The 22,500-nt window shown below is 38.5% G+C and overlaps 3 protein-coding genes across 9 annotated transcripts in view; 2 read left to right on the top strand and 1 right to left on the bottom strand.

Moving 5' to 3' along the window:
* The window catches only part of slc12a1 (solute carrier family 12 member 1), a 34,865-nt gene extending 26,314 nt beyond the window's left edge, over positions 1–8,551 (top strand). Inside the window, exons 18-27 of the mRNA XM_087292798.1 lie at positions 63–169; positions 277–359; positions 487–612; positions 3,706–3,834; positions 4,771–4,882; positions 5,070–5,156; positions 5,422–5,557; positions 5,782–5,849; positions 6,876–7,996; positions 8,060–8,551. Coding sequence (XP_087148924.1) covers positions 63–169; positions 277–359; positions 487–612; positions 3,706–3,834; positions 4,771–4,882; positions 5,070–5,156; positions 5,422–5,557; positions 5,782–5,849; positions 6,876–7,011 — 984 coding nt within the window. The 3' untranslated portion in view covers positions 7,012–7,996; positions 8,060–8,551. The remainder of the gene's footprint in view (positions 1–62; positions 170–276; positions 360–486; positions 613–3,705; positions 3,835–4,770; positions 4,883–5,069; positions 5,157–5,421; positions 5,558–5,781; positions 5,850–6,875; positions 7,997–8,059) is intronic.
* A 542-nt stretch (positions 8,552–9,093) lies between these two features.
* dut (deoxyuridine triphosphatase) lies at positions 9,094–15,677 on the top strand. 2 transcript variants are annotated; one of them, XM_087291904.1, is made up of 7 exons: positions 9,094–9,197; positions 10,834–10,984; positions 11,826–11,917; positions 12,010–12,054; positions 12,446–12,520; positions 15,007–15,077; positions 15,455–15,677. In XM_087291904.1, exons 1-7 carry the CDS (start codon positions 9,191–9,193, stop codon positions 15,509–15,511), a joined length of 498 nt encoding a protein of 165 aa, XP_087148030.1. In that variant the 5' UTR covers positions 9,094–9,190; the 3' UTR covers positions 15,512–15,677.
* A 1,489-nt stretch (positions 15,678–17,166) lies between these two features.
* Positions 17,167–22,500, bottom strand: part of fbn1 (fibrillin 1) — a 92,069-nt gene continuing 86,735 nt past the window's right edge. Inside the window, exons 63-68 of one of the 6 annotated variants that reach the window (XR_015514112.1) lie at positions 22,330–22,449; positions 21,776–22,007; positions 21,337–21,499; positions 18,897–19,852; positions 18,351–18,705; positions 17,167–18,064 (exon numbers count right to left, since the gene is read on the bottom strand). Coding sequence is in view for 1 of the 6 variants with exons in the window: in NM_001443252.1 (NP_001430181.1) it covers positions 19,493–19,852; positions 21,337–21,499; positions 21,776–22,007; positions 22,330–22,449 (875 nt within the window). In the remaining 5 variants the exon portion in view is untranslated. Of the gene's footprint in view, positions 19,853–21,336; positions 21,500–21,775; positions 22,008–22,329; positions 22,450–22,500 lie in introns of all 6 variants that reach the window. The other 5 variants (XR_015514108.1, XR_015514109.1, XR_015514110.1 and 2 more) reach the window with 5 other exon arrangements.

The raw sequence follows: 22,500 nt of genomic DNA, 5'->3' as shown, positions 1-22,500 counted from the left end.
TATAGTTCCACGTATCCCCATTTAGATAGCTAAGTAGTGTGTGTGTGTGTGTGTGTGTGCAGGCGTCAGGACTGGGCAGAATGAAGCCGAACACAGTGATGCTGGGGTTTAAGCGTGATTGGAGAACCAGTAAACCACAGGACGTCCAAAACTATGTAGGAATTCTCCAGTAAGTGAAGGAACTGCCTTTCTGAATGAACATCAGTGTCTCTCTCACACACACACACACACACACACACACACACACACACACATGTTTGTTCTGTTCTCCTGCAGCGATACGTTTGACTTTGAGCTCGGGACAGTGATAATGAGAGTCAGTCAGGGGATGGACATCTCACACATCCTCAAAGCTGAAGGTAAACACACACACACACACGCACACACACACAAACACACATGTGGCTGATGTGTGTAAGAATATGCTGAAGATGCTGTGTGTGTGTGTGTGTGTGTGTGTGTGTGTGTGTGTGTGTGTGTGTATAGAGGAGATGGAGCGCATGATCTTGGAGCAGCAGGCGCTGGAGATGGAGGAGAATGACTTTCAGCCTGGACCGAGAGGCTTCTTCAATCGGGCCAAGAAAACCCCAAAAAAAGAGCCGACCAGCAAAGGTGTTCAGCGCATCTGACAATAAACCATACTAAAGAGATCAGAGATCTGCTTTAATGCAATTAAACTGAAGTCCATCAACCCAAACTGAGATTCCCAAACTCTAATTAATATAATTTTAAAAGTTTAAATAGTCATTAAAGTTGAAGTTTTAAAGGGCACCTATTATACAGAAATGACTGATCTAGTCAAATAAGTTTTATTTAGTCATTGAACAGACTTACAATAATCACACATTTTAGGATTGGTTTTCTGATATGCATAAACTCACAAAAACAAACAAAAACCAACATCCCCAAGCCCAGCCTGTAAGAGTACAATACAGGGGAAATCAACTTTAGTGACAATACATTGCTTTGGGGAAAAGAATTCCCTATGAAGTCACCAAAGAAAGTGGCCCAAATCTTCTGAAATTGTCCAGGAGAAATTACTTTTCTAATGCGTTTAACTCCAGTAGTGTGTGTGTGCGTGAGCAGTGTGTGTGTGTATCTCCAGCAGCCTCTAATGCTCAACATGAGTGAGTTGTGTTTATTATATAAAGACCTGATGACTGAAACACTTTGATTGACATTCTCCCTTTATACGTGTCATCAAGCCCCGCCCACTAGTGCCCATCTCATTAGCATGTCCAGCAGGCCTGAGTGAGAAGCAGCCGTCTGTCCATTAGCCATTAGAGTGTTTGAGCTGCTGAAGATCATGTCAGCATAGACTAAGAGGATTATAGATGTGCAGTTCTAGATGAAGCACACATGAACAGCGGAAATTTGCAAAACATCTAATAAAAAGGGAAAATTTATACTGAATTAATTATTTTTAGCATTTAATTTATTTCAAATTAATTTAATCATTAATTTTTAATCACTCTTTGCATTTTGAGCCTCTCTTTAAGTGATTTTTAACCTGCTGGTTGTGAGAATATTTCGCTTGAAGCTTTCAATATAAAAATTCAAGGTTTTTTTGTATCATGGAATAGAAAAAAAATGTCGGCTTAGTCTCTTTATAAATCTTATGTCGCCACAATGGAATGAACCGCCAACTTATCCAGCACATGTTTTACGCAGTGAATGCCCTTCCAGCAGCAACCCATCACTGGGAAACATTCATACACACTCATACACTACGGACAATTTTAGCTTTGAGTATAGTAAAAGCGCATTACAAATAAAAGTTATTATTATTATTACCCAATTCCCCTATAGCGCATGTGTTTGGACTGTGGGGGACACCGGACCACCTGGAGGAAACCCACGCCAACACGGGGAGAACATGCAAACTCCATGCAGAAATGCCAACTGACCCAGCCGAGACTCGAACCAGCGACCTTCTTACTGTGAGGCGAATGTGCTACCCACCGCGCAACCTCTGCAATGAAAATAAATAGCATAATTGCACATTTCTCCCCCAGTTCTGCACATACACAGTTCATGCTGAAATAGTTGGCGGTTCATTCCGCTGTGGTGACCTTTGATGAATAAAGGGACTAAGCTGAAGCAGAATGAATTATTGTAAGGCGTTCTGTATTTTTCATTTGTCTGCGATGTCCAGACAGTCTTGTGCTTGTTGTTTGGTGTAATGGTTTGTAGTGGTGCAGTGATTACAGACAGCAGCACACACACACACACACACACACACACACACACACACAGACAGACATTAGTGTTTAATGAGTCGTTTGTAAACGAGTGGCTGCTAAATGACACGAGACGCAATGATTGAATCTGATTCAGAAGAGGCCGTAAAGATGAAGATAATGGAAATATGCAGACAAAGTGTGTGTGTGTGTGTGTGTGTGTGTGTGTGTGTGTTTGTAAGAGTGTGTGTGTCTGTGTGTTTGTGTAAGAAATTGTGCATATATGTGTCTGTGTGTGTTTGTAAGTGTGTGTGTGTGCATGTCTGTGTATGAGTGAGTGTGCACGAGTGTATTTATGGGTAAGAGTGTGCTTATGTGTGAGTTTGTGTGTATGAATGTGTGTGTGTGTGTGATATATATGAATGTGTATGACTGTGAACATTTATGTGTAGAAGTGTGTGAGCATGTGTGTGTGTGTATGTGTGTGTTTACTTTTTGATTTATTCATTCATTTTTTTTTTCAGCTTAGTCCCTTTATTATTCATGAGTTGCCACAGCGGAATGAACCGCCAACTATTCCAGAATATGTTTTATACAGCAGATGCCCTTCCAACTGCAACCCAGTACTTGGAAACACCTATACACACTCATTCACACACACACACACACACTCATCCACTACGGCCAATTTAGCTTACCACATGTTGTTTGGACTTGTGGGGGAAACCGGAGCATCCTTAGGAAACCCACGCCAACACGGGGAGAACATGCAAACTCCACACAGAAACGCCAGCTGACCCAGCCAGGATTCGAACCAGCGACCTTTTTACTGTGAGGCGATTGTGCTACCCACTGCGCCCCCTACTGTGTGACCATGTGTGTTTATTAGTATATGTGTGTGTGCGCATTTATGTGTATGTGAATGTGTGTGTGTGTGTGTTTGAGATGGAGCAGGTCTGGAGTTCAGCTTTGTGTGTTCTGTGAGATCAGATGATTGGATTATAACAGCACAGTTGCATTCAGAGGCTCGTCTAATCAGCCGATGGGCTCCTGAAGCTCTGCACTACTGACACTAATTACAGCCCGTTATCCTGGATAATGATGATGATTGACGGATATTTAGCCGAGTGTGTTTTATGCTGATCATCAGTAAATCAGCATCATTCAAATGATTCATTCAAAACGGCGGATTCATTCACAATCACATTCACCTCAATCATCAAGTCTGATTATAATAAACACAATTACACATGTTGAGCAGTAGAGGCTGCTGAAGATACACACACACACACACATACACACACACTACTGGTGTTAAACCCTGCATAAAAGTCATTTCTGCATAATAGGGGCCCTTTATAGTATATATATATTAAGGAAACTTACTGTGAACTAGGTTACAGACTATTACTGCAGCATATTAACACTGGTTAACCGTTGTACAACTGTGTGTGTGTGTGTGTGTGTGTGTGTGTGTGTGTGTGTGTGTGTGTGTGTGTGTGTGTGTGTGTGTGTGTGTGCTCAGTGTCTCTGGGCGTTCCTCAGGCCTCAGATCTGGCCAAGCTGAACCAGCGTCTGGTGGAGGCCAGTGGGCAGTTCAAGCAGCAGCAGGGCAAGGGCAACATCGACGTCTGGTGGCTGTTTGATGACGGAGGTGAGCTGAAGCACACACACACACACACACACAGACACACACACACACACACACACACACACACACACACACAGACACACACAGACACACACACACAGACACACACACACACACACACACACAGAGAGAGTGGTCTTTGTGTGTGTGTGTGTGTGTGTGTGTGTGTGTGTGTGTGTGCGTGTATATGCGTGTTTCTGTTTGTGTGTGTTTATGTCTCTATGCATGTGTGTGTGCCTGCTCTTGTATATGTTTGTGTCTCAGTGCATGTTTATATGTCTGTGTGTCACTATGTGTGTGTTTCTGCGTGTGTGTGTGAGTCTGTGCATGTGTATATATATATATGTATTTATGTGTGTGTTTCTGTTTGTGCATGTCTATATGTGTGTATGCATGTCTATGTGTGTGTGTCTCTGTGCATGTTTATATATGTGTGTGTCTCTGTGAATGTGTGTATATGTGTGTGTCTCTGCATGCGTGTATGTGTGTTTGCTTCTGTGCATGTGTATATATGTGCGTGTCTCTGTGCGTGTATGTATATATATATATATATATATTTATTTATTTATTTATATGTGTGTGTGTGTGTGTGTGTCAGTGTGTACAACTATGCGTGTGTATTTGTGTTTCTGTACTAGTGTATATATGTCTGTGTCACTATGCAAATGTGTGTGTGTTTGTATACATGTGTTTGTGTCTGTGTGTGTGTATATATATTTCTGCGTGTCACTATGATTGTGTGTATATGTGTGTGTGTTTTTGTACACTTGTGTGTGTGTCTCTGCATATATATATATATATATATATATATATATATATATATATATATATATATATATATATATATATACATATATATATATATATACATATACATATATATCCGCATGTGTGTGTACCTGTAAATGTGTCTCTCTCTGTGTGTGTGTTGTTGTGCAGGTCTCACACTGCTTCTGCCGCACATTCTGACCACACGCAAGAAGTGGAGAGAATGCAGACTGCGCATCTTCATCGCCGGACAGCCGGAGCGCATACAGCAGGACAAAGAGGAGTACGACAACAACAACAACAACAACACACACACACACACACACTCACACACACACACACACACACACACACACACACACACACACAAGAAAAGCATTTTTACAGTGTGACTTTAAAAAAAAATCTGTGTGTGTGTGTGTGTGTGTGTGTGTGTGTGTGTGTGTTTTCACCATATCTGTCTCTGTCAGAATGCAGTTGCTGCTGAAGAAGTTCAGGATCAAGTGTGAAGACATCAAAGTCATTTCAGACCTCAACATCAGACCCAGCGCAGAGAAGTACGAGAACACACACACACACACACACACACACACACACACACGATTAACACTCTAATATTTACACACCTACTAAAGCCTCTCAATGCACTTGCTTTCTCTCTCTCTCTCTCTCTCTCTCTGTATGTGTCTGCATTCATGAATGTGTGTGTGTGTTTGTGTCTGAATATGTATGAGTCTGCATTTGTGTCTGTTTGTGTGTGCATGTGTCTGTATGTGCATGTGTGTGTGTGTTTGTTCGGGGATGTGTGTGTGTGTGTGTTAGCTGGAAGCTGTTTGAGGACATGATTGAGCCGTTTCGTCTGCACGAGGGCTCCAAGGACAGCAGTCAGACTGAAGCTCTGAGGAAAGAGCAGCCTTGGAAGATCACAGATGCTGAGCTCGATGCCTTTGAGCAGAAGGTGTGTGTGTGTGTGTGTGTGTGTGTGTGTGTGTGTGTGTGTGGTGGGGGGAGGGGGGATTTCTGTCAGTCCAGACTAGGTATTTTGTGTTCGACTTTTGTGTGTCCAAAAACAAAATTGAGCGAACAAACAAATGCATCTATCAGATATGTGTGTGTGTGTGTGTGTGTGTGTGTGTGTGTGTGTGTGTGTGTGTGTGTGTGTGTGTGTGTGTGTGTGTGCAGACGATGCTGCAGGTGCGTCTGAATGAGCTTCTTCAGGAGAGTTCGAGAGCTGCTAAACTCATCGTGGTGTAAGTCACATCATCATCATCATCATCATCATCAGCTCTGATCAACTCTTATGTCTCTCTAGTAATGCTTGTTTTAAACGATGTGTATCTGTGCACTTCTGTATTTTCTAAAAAGTCGTTTGCTCTCAGAGTCAAACACCGGGGGTGATTTTAGGATTTTCATTTTAGGGGGGCTAAGCTCCTTATAAAGTAAACAAATATCAAATTTAATGGGGACTGAGGCGATAAATTAGTAGGCAGTTTATGAGCTAATCGTTTTAGGGGGGCTGAGTAGAAATATAGGGGGCTACAGCACCCCTAAAATAGGCTAAGCAACGCCCATAACAATAACTGTTCCTCCCTCGAAATGACTTACTTCACTTCTGGTCACATTGAATAAATTTAGGGAGGAGCTATCAGTCATTTAAGGTGGACCTATCAGTCCTTTAGGGAGGAGCTATCAGTCCTTGAGGGAGGGGCTATCAGTCCTTTAGGGAGGGGCTATCAGTCCTTGAGGGAGGGGCTATCAGTCCTTTAGGGAGGGGCTATCAGTCCTTTAGGGAGGAGCTATCAGACCTTGAGGGAGGGGCTATCAGTCCTTTAGGGCGGAACTATCAGTCCTTTAGGGAGGAACTATCAGTCCTTTAGGAAGGAGCTATCAGTCCTTGAGGGAGGGGCTATCAGTCCTTTAGGGAGGGGCTATCAGTCCTTTAGGGAGGAGCTATCAGACCTTGAGGGAGGGGCTATCAGTCCTTTAGGGCGGAACTATCAGTCCTTTAGGGCGGAGCTATTAGTCCTTTAGGGAGGGACTATCAGTCCTTTAGGGCGGAGCTATTAGTCCTTTAGGGAGGGACTATCAGTCCTTTAGGGCGGAGCTATTAGTCCTTTAGGGAGGGACTATCAGTCCTTTAGGGCGGAACTATCAGTCATTTAGGGTGGAGCTATCAGCTATCAGTAAATTGTCCCTTTAACATGTGTGTGTGTGTGTGTGTGTGTGTGTGTGTGTGTGTGTGTGTGTGTGTGTGTGTGTGTGTGTGTGTGTTACAGGAGTCTCCCCATCGCCCGTAAAGGCTCTGTCTCTGATCACCTCTACATGGCCTGGCTGGAAGCGCTCACTAAGAATCTCCCACCGACGCTGCTGATCCGCGGAAACCACAAGAGTGTGCTGACCATCTACTCATGAACACACACACAGGCAGCGTTCAGATCAACACACTACTCCTGCAGTGTTTATACTCAAAATAAATAAAACTCAAATATAGATTGATTTTTTACGTATTTCATCAGACACGTCTGCAGAACAAAAAGCCTTAGATGTAGTTAAAGGGCCAGTTCACCCAAAAATGATTATTCTTTTATTATTTACACATCCTGTGCTTGCTACAAGCATGTTTGAGTTACGTTCTTTTTTTAAAGTAGAAAAAAGGAAGATATTCTGAAGAATGTTATAAACGGGTAACCATTGACTACCATAGTCATTTTTCCTACTATAGAAGTCAATAAATGGTTACCAGTTTCCAGCATTCTTCAGAATATCTTGCTTTGTTTTTAACAGAATAGAGAAACTCAAAAAGTTTTAGAACATTCAGAAATGTTTATTTTTTTGGGTGAACTGCGCCTTTAATTTACCATGCAACATGATGTACAGTTGAAGACTAAATTGTTCACCCTCCTGTGAAAGTTCAATTCTTTTTTCGATATTTGTTGTGCTGTAGAAACTAAATTCCTAAGGGGGCTAATAATATTGACCACAGCAGTTTTACAAAAAAAAAACATGCTTTTTGTTCACTTTATTTAAAGTACGATTTCACAATTAACAAATCATCAGCTCTTATTAGAATCCTAATTTGCTGTTTATTAATAGCTATTAAGGGAGTTTAGGTATTAGGAATTGTGAAGGGATAAAATAAGATCATGCACAATATGTGCTTTATAAGTACTAATAAACAGACAATATCTTAATATTAGGCAGGCTAATAGTACGAATTGGTATTTGGTACTTTGGTAAAATAAATTAACAAAACTTTCTCCAGAAGAAAATTATGACAATAAATACTATATAAAAATGTTCCTGCCCTGGGAATATTATAATCACTTTGGAAAAGAGTTAGGGAATTAAAATCACACAAGAGGGCTAATAACTTGTCTTTAACTATATATATATATATATATATATATATATATATATATATATATATATATATATATATATATATATATATATATATAACACTGCTGTATGGTAGATTATTCTGCACAGTATGCAGTGTGTAGTGTGCACTGTGAACACTGGCCTGCTCTACACTGCCCTCTACTGATCTCTGTGAACCCTGTATGAGCACTTTAGTGTCAACTTCACAAAGATTCATCAGTTAAACACTTTTGGTCAGTTATAGTCATTCTATTGTAAATATATTCACTTTAGGCCTGTTATGATATCATTTTGGCAATCCTATTTATGTATGTGGTACTGGGAAAGGTTGTTTAGTTATTAAATGTTATATTCATCTTCACTGACATGTTTTCTCACAATAAATCAATCAGTTTTGGAAAAATGCATCAGACTGTCTGAAAGGTAAAAGGGTCTGCACTGTCAAGAGGGAGATTTTCAACTATTTCCCAATATTTTGTAAATTTGTGTTTAAAAAAATGCAAAAAAAAAAAAGTAAAATGATGAGACAAATGTTGAAAATCAAACTTGAATAAACTACTCATTGTGTTTTCATATGAGTAAAGAGTATTTTTAAAGGAATTTAACTTCTTAATGATTGTCTATGTTGAACACAAAATAAGATATTTTGAAGAATGTTGAAAACCGGTAACCATTGACTACCATAGTGAAAAAAAACATACTATGGAAGTCTTGCTAGTGGCTACTATGAAACACTCTGCAAAATATTACTTCGACAGAATTAAAAAAAAACATTAAAAAATAAGAGTGTGTTTTATTATAGTAAACTGGTATTACTCTGTTGTGGTGATTCTAGTTGCTTTGATAACATAGTAAATAAAATTAGTATTATAAACAAATGACACCAATACAGTAGTTTTCTGAAATATATTATACTATATTGTAAACTTAAAGTACACTACAGTATTAGTACAGTTGATCAGTTCACTATAATTCATAATACGGCTACAGTATGCAGGAACATTTATTAAAGAGTAGCCTAATTATTACATAATTTTATTTTGTAAAATCAACTTTCCTTTTAAAACACGATCCATGACAAACTTTAAATATCAGGATTAATTTACTTCACCTGAGTGTTTAATGCTGACAGGAGCCGTCGTCGTCGTCCTCCTCATGGCATGAGCCGCTTCACATTATAATCCTGCTTCAATCCGGATCGACAGTCGCGATGGAAGGTGAGTTTAAACCAGTTTTAACCATAGACTGTAAAAAAGACAAAAACAAAGCATGGTTAAACCGTTTCATGGTTTCTTTCCGTGAACTATATGATGGAGAACTCCAGCTCCCAGAATGCTCCGCGGTAGCATTAATGGCGGACAGTCGGTAAAGGATGTTGGTCCGGCGTGTTTCTGCCGCTGTTTTGGGCCGTTTAAACGGGTTTTTGCTCGGACGCGGTGCTGAAGGTCAGCAGATTCACACAAACACCAAAATACAGCCAGAAAATATGACTGTTGATGAAATATGAGCGTTAATATCTGATAACACAGCCGCTTGACTGCAGCTCAGTGCTGAGACTGACCGGTCATGTGTTTATGAGTAACTATGAGTAACTATAACTATAAACTATAAGTTATTATAAGCGATATTTATAAAATATGATTCTAAAACGTGATATCACATTCTGCTGAACATTAATGTGGTAAATATGGACCTGTGCTGGGTGTAAGTGTGCAGTTAAATACACTGAAAGAGTAAAGGGATTACTGTTTATTTTTAGGTCATTTAATTATAATTGCTTATCATGTACTTGCCTTAAATACAGTAAATTAAGTAAACAGTTCAGGATAAATCAATTCAGAGTAGGTTTATCTTTGGTTAATTTTAATGTATATTAACATTAAATGTATATTAGGTTGCAAATGCAAAGACATTTTACATATTTACATATTCTATTTTTCTAAAAAGAATGTCTAATTTTAACTAAAGAATGATGCTTATTTAACCCTTTAAAATATTGAGTTACTTGTAAAAACCGAGTTACTTGTGACACAATAAGTTAATATAAATAAATAAAATTTTTGAGTGTGTAATTTAATAATTATTTGCTTTTGAAGTAACTTACCCAATCCTGATGAAGGACACCCGTCGTCGTCTGCCATGAAAGTTATTTATGACACATATATTATTATTTTATTTTATTTATTTTTAATTGACTTCTATAACAAACATACAAAATACGATCTTGCACAACAAAAACAATAATAGTAACAGTGATAATAACTTAACAGATCAGGTTAAATAATAATTTAAACGCATATAAAACAGTGAAAAAATAAAGAAAAAATAAACAAAGATGCATAAATAACACAAACACAGCAAGAGGAAAGGACTTGTGTATCCGTGATATTTCCAAAATAATTATCATAATGATCCAAGAATCTATCACTTTTCTTGTTTTTAACAGAATTTATGAAAAACATCTATTTTAATTAAACAATGTGAAAAAGAAGGCTGCGAATTCGAGAAATGTAAAATATTTTCTATACAAAATAATAGTGAATAGTTTTACTTTTATAGTAAAAAAATCATATCTTGTAGTTGTAAGGCGCTGGAACAAGCCGTGTAATTACCTATATAAAGATACAAGCTATTCCAAAAGCTTTAAAAAAAATAATAATAATAACAATACAAGCTGTATGATGACGCATGACGTCACGCACTAGCAGCCACTCGCAGCGTTTCCCGCCGCAGCTCTCTTTGAAGCGCGGCGCGCGGGAGTGTGTTTGGCGCGCTCGAGCTTTATTCATTCCATCCTCGGTTTTCGCGCGGTTGTCTTGAGCTGCCCGTCAGTGAACATGCCGTGCTCTGAAGTTACAGAAGCGGTTTCCCCGCACAAAAGAGCCAAGAGCGATGCGGTGAACGGAGCGGAGGAGCTAGCGGTGTTAAAGTTCGCCAAGCTCACGGAACACGCCACGACACCGAGCCGAGGGTCCAACCGGGCCGCGGGATACGACCTATACAGGTAAAACACCGGGAACCGGCGGCTCCATCCGTCTCTGCACGGCTTACAAACACGCACATCTGTATCTGCCAAGACTGAATGTTCCCATGTTTTTACCATACTATTACAGCATGTTGAGTTAAGACGTTTAATTAAGTTAATAAGTGTACCGATAATTAAACTGAGTTTATATCCATCTATTTAATTTCATCCTTATATTTATTAAAACATTAACTTAAAGTGACTGAGAAATGATCAAAACTTGTCAAAAAAGACAAGATTTTTTTTCTGTTTGACCACACTCCTGTAAATAAAAGATAAATATATATTGAAGCTTTTAAAAAATATATTTGTGTGTGTGTTCATCAAAACTCAATCCAAAAGTGACAGATATGAGCAAAATGACAGATGTTTGACTATATATATATATATATATATATATATATATATATATATATATATATATATATATATATATATATATATAAAGACTAAACTGTCTAGGATTATCAGTGGGTATATTTATGCTGTGTATTGAATCTTTTACAGCTTAGTAATCAAGCATTTCTTAGAAACTATATTTTAATTCAGACTGAGCATCATGAAGATTAAACCACACTCTGGGGAATATTTTGTGCTCATAGTGAGTTTAAAAGAGTTTGTTGTAAATATGAGAGTTCTGTCATCTGCTGAACACAGAGGAGGATCTGCTGAACAGTGCTGGGAAACAGATGCAGATTTTCTGTATTGAGTTCAATTCAAGAGTTCATTAATGTTAGAACCACTGAATGAGTGAACCGAGCCTTTAAATGTGGAGGAATCCTGTTTACTGGGACATTTTGTCCTGATCTGCCTGTTTCAGTGCTTATGACTACAGCATCGGGCCGATGGACAAAACACTGGTCAAGACTGACATCCAGATCGCCGTTCCACACGGATACTACGGTAGAGTCGGTGAGAGAAGACACACACTACACACGTCAGTCACAATCTGTCACTCTCTGCTTCCTGCATTTACTGTGTGTGTGTGTGTGTGTGTGTTTTAGCACCACGATCGGGTCTCGCTGTCAAGCACTTCATTGATGTTGGTGGTAAGTAAAATACAATGTGTGTGTGTGTTTGTGCGCGCGCCAGCATTTGAATGTGAGTGTGCATGCGTTTTTGTATGTGTGAGTGTGGGTTAGTGTGCATGGAAGTGTGTGTTCATCTGCAAGAGTGCATGCAAGTGTGTGCATGTATGCGCAAGTGAGTGTATGTGCAAGCGTGTGTGTGTGGGAGCGTGAGTGCGTATGTTTTTGTACATGCGAGTGTGTGTGCATGCAAGTGTGTGTAAGTGTAAGTGTGCATAGAAGTGTGTGTGCATGCATCCATTTGAGTGTGTTTGCACCTGTTAGCGTGCATACAAGTGTGTGCATGTATGTGCAAGTGTGCACGCGGGGGTGTGTGTGTAAATTCTAAAGTGAGTTGTGTGTTTCCCCTCAGCCGGTGTGGTTGATGAAGACTACAGAGGGAATCTGGGAGTCGTGATCTTCAACTTCAACAAGGAGCCGTTCGAAGGTCCAATGATCAATATTACTCATACAGCACATCAACACCTGATATCACGCACACATTCAATCTCACAGCCAATCAGAAGGCAGAACAGTGAACTGCACGCCCAACCAATGAATAAACATTACATATAATTAATGTCACCACGGCTGAGTGAAGAGGATCTGCTGGACTTACTTCAGTCTGCTGATGTACTTCACACCCAAGCCGAATATTGAGTAGGGGCGGGGCTTTCTTCTGCATATTCCCACGATAATATCATTTGCATAATAATAATAATTTGTCAGAAGTGAACAGGATGAAATATTTGACACATCTATAGTGTAGAATTCGAGATCTGTGACCCTGGAGAACAGAAGAGTTCATGTCAGATTTATTGAAGGTCGTGCTTCATGGAGACATTTTGTACATTGTCTACCAAAAAACATATAAACTCCATTTTTAATTAGTAATGTGTGTTAGTGATGGGAAGTTCACATCATTTCACTGACTCTGATCTTTGAGTCTAGTTTATCGAGATGAACGAATCTTTTTTCGAGTCATTTTTTTCATTTGATTTGCTAAAATATTATTAAAATGTTAATAATTGCTTCCAAACACATCTACAACTAGCCCGAAAGGTTGATCACACGACAAATAAGTGATCAATAGAATCCTATAAGAGGGAGATCATAATAATTCAGTGTTGACCTGCTGTTTTATCTATGAAGGTGTTGTTGTCTCTGCTCAGTTCACCTCTTCATGTCTTCAAATGTCAGTGATTCGTTCACGTTACACTGACAGTCACATATAATCTTAATCCAATGACTGTAAAAAATATGGACGACGCGACAGCCCCTTTTTCAATTGAATGCCTTGAGGGCAAAACGCCTGCTTGACGGGCACAAACTGTCACAAAAGACTGCTGAAATTGGAGCCAGACATGCGCAGAAGGACTGTCTGATGGAGCCAGAGGAGGAGCCGCGAAAATGAGCGGAGTCGAGCGTCCAATCAAACGCTTTATGTAAAATCAACCACGCCCCCCAAACTTCTCAGCATGCGTTTGCTGTCATATCAACACAAATGGATGTAATAACGTTAACAAATATGAGGGTTTTATATATTCAATCGCGCCAGCTCCAGGCCGCAGCGCATAACTTATCAAGTTATGCCGCCGCATCTGGCTCGATTGACTCGGGCTGGAATCAGGTAGTGAGTCCAGGCATCCGGAGTAGGTCCAGCAGAGGTAACATTAGTCAGTCTGAGCTCTAAGAGATAAGTCTCCGGCAGGCGAGAATCTAGCCGGAACTGTGTTTTGCTATCTGGGTGGCTAGGCGTGTATCAGCAAACTAATAAAGCCCGAAAAAAGCCCTGAACTTAGCGAATAAACAGTGTTCCCCCAGGATCATGTATGTCAGAAACTATAGTTTACTGCTGAACTCATTTTGTCATGGTAAAATGACACAGAAATCGAATAATAACATTTCAGTCTACTTCAGTCTCCTGCCGAAGCTCAGACGCCGCGCTTTGAGAAACTGTCAATCACAGCTGTCAATCACGATGACACGCCCAGCATTAAATTACTGCTAAAAACAAACTGTTTACAAAAATGAAGATCTGCACCTATTTCAGCACAATAACCAGTGCCTTAATCCACCAGAACCATCTTTCGGGACATTTTATTGCAAGTGTAATATTTTTTTTTATTTGGGCTCAAGTCTCCTTCATTAACACGGAGGAGGCGGGCTTTATGACTTGTACTGCAGCCAGCCCCCAGGGGGCGATCTAACGGCCGAGACCTTCACTCAAACGTAGGCTTGCGGCACACTTGTCTTAATCAATGTGCACAGTCTGAGCAGACAGCAGCCATGATGATGAGTTCACCTTGAGTCTTCTGGTTCTTGAGTCGTTCGTTCATCACGTGACAGAATGACTCAAACCCGAGGACCCGAGAGATGAACAGATCAATTCTTTTTCCGGCTCTAAACGCATATGATTGGCTTCTGCCTTTCCACGATGAACGACTCAAAAGACTTGAAATGAACGATACCAGCTGCACAAATGTGCGCACGCGCGGATGAACGAATCACTCCCTGAGAGGACTCACAGTTCCTGAGTCATATTGAAGATTCGTTCAAAATGAATGAATCGTTCATGAACAACCCATCACTAATGTGTATTGAACCGCTTCGCTGTCAACATCATATACTGGGATGTTTTTCAGTACATTAAAAAGGTTTTTATTATCATTTTCATCTTGAAATATTGTCTATGATATGCATACATCACCTATAAAATATGGAGAGACGATTATATACACTGTTGTTGTATTTCATATTCTCCTCGCGAGCCCCTGATCAGTGGACGGATGTTTCTGCAGCTCTGATGATCTCTAAATCAGGATTGTGTGAATATTGAGCTTCATGGCTGCTGCTGTGCTCCAGGCTCACATGAGGATCATTATAATCGCTGTTGATCGGCTCATTAATGATGATTTACTTACTTTATTACAGTGAAGAAAGGAGACCGCATCGCTCAGCTCATCTGTGAGAAGATCTGTTACCCGGACCTGCAGGAGTTACAGGTCAACACACACACACACACTCATGAATACGCTCTCTTTCTCACACACACACACACAGATATGAATAGTGGAAATCTTTTTTTTTTTTTTTTTAAATGCTTGAATTTTAATCTGGTGTTTATTTTGCATAAAGTGATTAAAATAGTTTTTGTTGTTGCTTTATTTGTCTGATAAATGGTTAATAATGATGAACTATCTATTGAAATAAATCTCATCTGAAAGTCTTTATTTTTTCTGCCCCTTTTGAAATGAAAATGAATGCAAGATGAAAACGACTCATTTAAGATGTGAATAAATGAGCATGTCAGGACTCTGACTTCACTCTCGTCTGGTTTATTAATAATGATCAATACTCCTGTCCTATTTTCTGCTTTCAGACGCTGGATGAGACGGAGCGAGGAGCGGGCGGATTCGGCTCCACCGGCACCAACTGAAGCTGTCAATTTACTGTGCAATCCTCATAGAGTTTGTTTAGTGACTGAATGACTTGAGGAGTAAAGTGAGCAGGTCTTTACGCTCTGATAACTGAAGATGTGTTTAACTGTTGCTGTTTGTGTTGCTGCATTCATTTGACAATAAAGATTTTTTTTAGCAAAAGTATCTCAGAGTGTCCAACCTGACTAAAAACAATGAGATTTATTTATTTATTTATATATTATATATTTACAGTTGAAGTCAATGATTAACCCTCCCTGTTTATTTGTATTCCCTGATTTCTGTGTAACGGAGAGCAGATGTTTTCAGCACATTTCTAATCATAATAGTTTTAATAACTCATCTCTAATATTTATTTTATTTTAATATTTCCTCTGTGTCATGATGACAGTAAATAATATTAGACTAGATATTCTTTAAGACTTTTCCATACAGCTTAAAGTCACATTTAAAGGCTTCACTCTTAACTAGGCAGGTCAGGATAATTTAGGCAAGTTATTGTATGATGATGGTTTGTTGTGTTGACTTAAAAAAAAATATACAGCTTAAAGAGGCTAATAATATTGACTTTAAATGGTGTTTAAAAAATCAAAAACTTTTATTAAACTTTTTTTCTGCTTTTTTCTTCAACTGTATATGTTATAGATAGTGTACATAAGTTGCCCTAAAATGGGAATATTGCAATAGAAACCAGCGTTAAGCATGTACTTAAACACAATACCCTATTTTTAGAGTGATCAGACATTGACTTTCATCTGTAGAGACTAAATGATTTTTTAAAAATCCTTTAAAAAATGGTACAATTATTATCAAAAGTAAACCTTAAACAGTTTTAGATTTTTATCTTGTATTTTTATTGATGTTGATGCGTTTATATTGTTTCTACTGTAGGAAAAAAAAATATTTTTTTGTACAAAGAAGTGGATATGGCTTTAAGTGCATTTTCATTTTATATATAGATAATGGACACACATGTAGGTGTTTTTATATATACAATTAAATCTTAAAAAACGAAAATATATATATACACACACATTTTTTTATGCAAAATCAAAAAGGTTTTTGTATTGTGTAATTTTGTATAACAATATAATTGTATATAACAAGTAATTTTGAATTATATTTGCTTTATTTTTACATAGTTATAGTATAGTTAGTTTTTCTGATGTTTAAATCTCATTTGCACTGTTATGGCACAGATTTTAGCATGTAAAACTCTAAGATGTTGGTGTTCTCCGCTGGGAGGCGCTAGAGGAGCGTTTATAAACCTACACACACGATGACCTCGAGCAGACAGAGGTTTAGACTGAACTCAAGCTAATCTAAACAGAGGCATGTTTCAGTCCGATCAGCGCTGTTCTTAAAGGGACAGTTCAGCACATTTACATCATTTACTAAACTCAAACAGTAAAAGAAGATATTCTGAAGAATGCTGGGTAAACAAAGCTCGACTTTTAGTAGTGTTTTCGTTTCTACTTTAGATAGCTGGGTTTCCCCCAACATTACAAGATATACTCCAAAATGCTGGTAAAAGCTAATCACATGACGAAATGATCATTTTAGGTGAACTGTCCCTTTAAAAAAACAATTGTGAGCAGCTGTGAATTTCGTGTCGTGAAGCGTGGCGTTCTGAGAATAAAGAATAGAGCGTTCATACAACCAAAAATATGTTTTATTGTGAATGTACAACTAAACACCTCATGACTGTGGAGACGGGACAGAAGGTGGCAGATCTCAGGCCGAGGCCACACGGCGATGACGAGAATGTCTGTGTGTGTGTGTGTGTATGTGTGTGTGTGTGGCTTCAAGACCTCAGTGCATGATCAAGTCACAGAAACACAGTTTACAAGTAGTTGGTCATAACCAGTGTTGGGGGTGATGCATTACAAGTTGTAAACTAAATTTTAGGCCTTAGAAAGTTTAAATTCAATATAATAGTCTTGTAGGTCATTTTAAACAGGTCTTAATTTTCCTATTTCTATGTAAAGCTACCCAGTCAGGTCACACCCATCCAATCATCAACAATCCATCCCATTAAAACGTTCAACATAACTCTATTTACCAATATGCTTTAATTATCTTCCTTACATTAGCATGTTTCATATGTGACTAACAAATAACTCATTTCACTTTTTTTGATAGGGGCAGGTAAAAACCTTTTACACCGCACAAGCTGGTATTCAAAAACTATCCCTAGATTTAGACCTGCATAAATCTGAATTTTCACTCATAAAGGTTAAAAAGGTCTTAAATATGACAGTAAAACCCTCAGGAACCCAAACAAGCAAGCCCAGCCCAGATGAAAAAAAGTAAAGTAACTACGTTACCTAAAAGCAACAGTTACTTTTTTTTTTTAAATAACACCAGATTGTAATGGATTACTTTACTTAAATAAGTAACAGTTACTTTTTAAAATAAGTAACGCCAGATTAATCCTGCTTAAAAAGAAACAAAGTAGCCGTTACTTAAATGTGTTACTTTACTTTAAAAAAGTAACAGTTACTTTTAAAAGAAGACCGAGTTTTATTGCATTACTTAAAAAGTAACAGTTACTTTTTAAAAAAAGTAGCATCAGATTGTAACATTAATGGATTACTTTCCTTTTGAAAGTAACTGTTACTTTTTTTACTGTTTTTTTTTAAACTAACAGAAGACTGTAATGGATTTCTTTAATGTATTACATCATCCAGATAGATGCTGCACTCTTGTGGTGGATGAGGAGATTCCCTCCAAAAATGAGTAAAGAGCTTTGAGTGTCGAGAAAATCACAATATTAATGTAAGGAGTTGTCTTAATTATTACTTAAAAAAAGTAACAGTTAATTTAAAAAAGTAACACTGGATTGTAATGGATTACTTTACTTACAAATGTAACAAAGTAACAGTTACTTTGGGAAAAAAGTAACTTCATATTGTAATGGATTGCTCTACTTAAAAAGTAACAAAGTAAAAGTTACTTTTAAAAAAGTAACACCAGAATATAATGGATTACGTTACTTAAAAAAAGTAACAGTTACTTTTACAAAAGTAACTGCAATTTGTAGTGGATTACTTTAAAATGTAAAAAATTAATAGTTACTTAAAAAGGAACTCCAAATTGTAGTGGATTACTTTACTGTAAAATGTATAAAAAACAGTTACTTAAAAAAGGAACTCTAAAATGTAATGGATTACTTAAAAAAGTAACAGTTACTCTTAAAAAGTAACTCCAAATCGTAGTGGATTACTTAAAAATGTAAAAAAAAAAAAGTAACTGTTACTTTTAGAATTTTAACTAACTACAGGTTGTAATGGATTACGTTACTTAAAAAAGTAATGGTTACTTTTAAAAAAGTAACTCCAAATTGTAGTGGATTACATGAAAATGTAAAAAAGTAACAGTTACTTAAAAAAGGAAATTCTAGAGTGTAATGGATTATTTTTCTTAAAAAAGTAATTGTTACTCTAAAAGGTAACTCCAAATTCTAGTAGATTACTTAAAAATGTAAAAAAGTAACAGCAACTTAAAAAAGTAACTCCAGATTGTAATGGATTACTTAAGGTAAAAAGTAATGGTTACTTTTTAAAAAGTAACTACTGATTGTAATGGATTACTTTGCTTAAAAAAGTAAGAAAGTAACAGTTACCTTTAAAAAGCAACACGAGATTGTAATGCATCACTTAAACTAACGTCCCCAACACTGGTCATAATAACGAGCACCATTACAAACCCTCTGTTCCAGGGCTCCTCTAGTTTACAAATGCGTTCGCGAGTAAAAAAAGTGACACGGTTACAGTATAGACACACTTAAATTACATGTAGTATAGTTGCGGAGAGGACAGCGGGCCGCGGACGGGTTTACAGTGCATGAATCTCGTATCTAGCACCAGTAAGAGGAGCGAGTCCGTCCGTCGGCTGAATGCGAGCGTATGATGGAGTGAAGCGCGCGGTGCGATACGTGCTGCTCTTTGGCTAGTTTGCGTCAGTCTGTTAGCATACGATCAGTGCAGGACGATCTGGACTCTCATGATCAGAGCGCCCCCTAGCTGCCCGCTGAGGTAGTCTGTTTCGGGACGCTGGTCTTTCCCGCCCACGCTGCGGATTTCTAAATAGTAGGCTCCGGGCTGGAGAGGCTTCTTCTTGGAGATGTGCAGGTAGCTGACGCCGTCCTTCTGGGTCATCCGGAACAGGCCGTCGTCATTGCCGTAGGCGATAGTGTAGCGCAGGTGGTTTGTTAGCGTGGACAGCGCCGGCACCAAGTCTATGATGTGGTCTTTGTTTTTGAGTGAGCTGATGTTCAGGTGGAGCTGAAGCGTGTCGTCCACGTCCACACTGGCCAGACTGACCTCATCCACTTCATCCTGCGGGAACACACGCACAGATCAAGGCTAAACTGCTGTACATCACTTTCAGATATTTCCCAGATGATGTTTAACAGAGCAGGGAAACTTTCACAGCATTTTCTCTATTTGTTCTTCTGGAGAAAGTCTTTATTTGTTTTATTTCAGCTAGAATAAAAGCAGTTTTTAATTGTTTAAACACCATTAAAGTTGGATTATTTTTTAAAAAGCGTTTTAAAAATAAATTGCACATGTTAAACAATCTGTTTGATGCGCTACAATCCTGCATGTTTTCCTCAAAAACACTAAAGAAATTTGTGTATCTGAGGTTATTAGTGTGTTAAACTCTACATTTAAGTGCATCTAAGGTCATTAGTGTGTTGAACTCGAAATTTGAGTGTATCTAAGGTTATTAATGTGTTAAACTCTACATTTAAGTGTATCTAAGGTCATTAGTGTGTTAAACTCTACATTTAAGTGTATCTAAGGTTATTAATGTGTTAAACTCTACATTTAAGTGTATCTAAGGTCATTGGTGTGTTAAACTCTACATTTAAGTGTATCTAAGGTTATTAATGTGTTAAACTCTACATTTAAGTGTATCTAAGGTCATTAGTGTGTTAAACTCTACATTTAAGTGTATCTAAGGTTATTAATGTGTTAAACTCTACATTTAAGTGTATCTAAGGTCATTAGTGTGTTAAACTCGAAATTTAAGTGTATCTAAGGTTATAAATGTGTTAAACTCTACATTTAAGTGTATTTAAGGTTATTAATGTGTTAAACTCTACATTTAAGTGTATCTAAGGTCATTAGTGTGTTAAACTCTACATTTAAGTGTATCTAAGGTTATTAATGTGTTAAACTCTACATTTAAGTGTATCTAAGGTCATTAGTGTGTTAAACTCTACATTTAAGTGTATCTAAGGTTATTAATGTGTTAAACTCTACATTTAAGTGTATCTAAGGTCATTGGTGTGTTAAACTCGAAATTTAAGTGTATCTAAGGTTATAAATGTGTTAAACTCTACATTTAAGTGTATTTAAGGTTATTAGTGTGTTAAACTCTACATTTAAGTGTATCTAAGGTTATTAGTGTGTTAAACTCTACATTTAAGTGTATCTAAGGTTATTAGTGTGTTAAACTCTACATTTAAGTGTATCTAAGGTTATTAATGTGTTAAACTCTACATTTAAGTGTATCTAAGGTCATTAGTGTGTTAAACTCTACATTTAAGTGTATCTAAGGTTATTAGTGTGTTAAACTCGAAATTTGAGTGTATCTAAGGTTATTAATGTGTTAAACTCTAAATTTAAGTGTATCTAAGGTTATTAGTGTGTTAAACTCTACATTTAAGTGTATCTAAGGTTATTAATGTGTTAAACTCTACATTTAAGTGTATCTAAGGTTATTAGTGTGTTAAACTCTACATTTAAGTGTATCTAAGGTTATTAGTGTGTTAAACTCTAAATTTGACTGTTTCTAAGGTTATTAGTGTGTTTACCTGAAGCTCGTGTGTTGCGTTGGCGTCTCTGCGTTTGCGGCCTTTCTTTGGATACCCGTTAATCTTACACTCGTAACAGGCCTCAGGCGACAGAGAGTTTTCATCATCAGCATCAGGAGCCTGAGGACCAGATGAAGACAGACCCGTGCTCGACAGACAGTGCCTGAAACACACACACACACACACACACACACACACACGTGTACAGCTATTATTATGGAGACTCCTAGCAGTAGAGATGTTTGCAGTGTTCAGGCTGTACAGTCTCTGGTCTCCCCTTAAACTCAACCCTCACACAAACACTCAGCACTGTTACACCTTCACTGTCCTGCATTCTGACTCATTTATCAGCCTTCATGCCTTAGATTTACTCATGGAGACAAAAAAAAGACTAAATGAACTGGTATTACAGCCAATAGAGCATGAAGCCCAGACTGACCCCTGTCCGGCCCTCAGGTATCCAGGTGGGCATCCGCACAGGTATCCTCCATCTGTGTTGGAGCAGCCGAAGGAGCAGGGGTTCTGCTGGGAGCCGCACTCATTCACGTCCTCACAGCCTCCAGACGTCTGCTGGAAGGAGAAACCCGTCGGGCACAGACAGCGGAAACTGCCCAGTGTGTTGTGGCACGAGGCGCTGCCGCAGACCTGACTGTTCTGGCACTCGTTCTCATCTGGACACACACACACACACACGTGGAGTCAAAGGTCAGTATGGTTCCCACCGCTCTGCTTGCCTATATCAAACGGCCTGTCTCAATCCACACCCTTGTTCACCTGTTAGTGCACTGATCAGGCTGACTCAATCACTCAATTCCTCCAGTGCACTGAAACATTGCATCAATACACTCTGAGACAGATAGACAGACGAAGAGACACACAGACAGATGGGCAGATGGACAGACAAAGAAACAAATGGATGGATGAACAAACAAACGAATGAATAGACAGACAGACGGACAGACAGACAGACGGACAGGTGAAGGTGTCTCTCACCGACGCACTGGTTCCACTGGTAGTGCTGTAGGTACCCCTGAGGGCAGCTGCATCTGTATCCACCAACCAGATTCTGACAGCCGTGCTGACAACGGTGATTCCCTACACACTCGTCCGTGTCTGACACACACACACACACACATACACGCACACACACTCTGCATTAGCCAG

The sequence above is a fragment of the Danio rerio genome, chromosome 18 (assembly GCF_052040795.2).
Source record: "Danio rerio strain M-AB ecotype USA chromosome 18, GRCz13ab, whole genome shotgun sequence".
NCBI lineage: Eukaryota > Metazoa > Chordata > Actinopteri > Cypriniformes > Danionidae > Danio > Danio rerio.
Note: the sequence above shows the minus strand (reverse complement) of the source record. Positions and strands in the feature narration are given on the sequence as shown.

What these genes read in the sequence shown, in the direction of transcription:
- dut (XM_087291904.1), top strand. An exon ending in CGGATACTACGGTAGAGTCG is followed by an intron (nt 11,918 to 12,009) that starts GTGAGAGAAGAC and finishes TGTGTGTTTTAG; the next exon opens with CACCACGATCGGGTCTCGCT. An exon ending in GCACTTCATTGATGTTGGTG is followed by an intron (nt 12,055 to 12,445) that starts GTAAGTAAAATA and finishes GTTTCCCCTCAG; the next exon opens with CCGGTGTGGTTGATGAAGAC.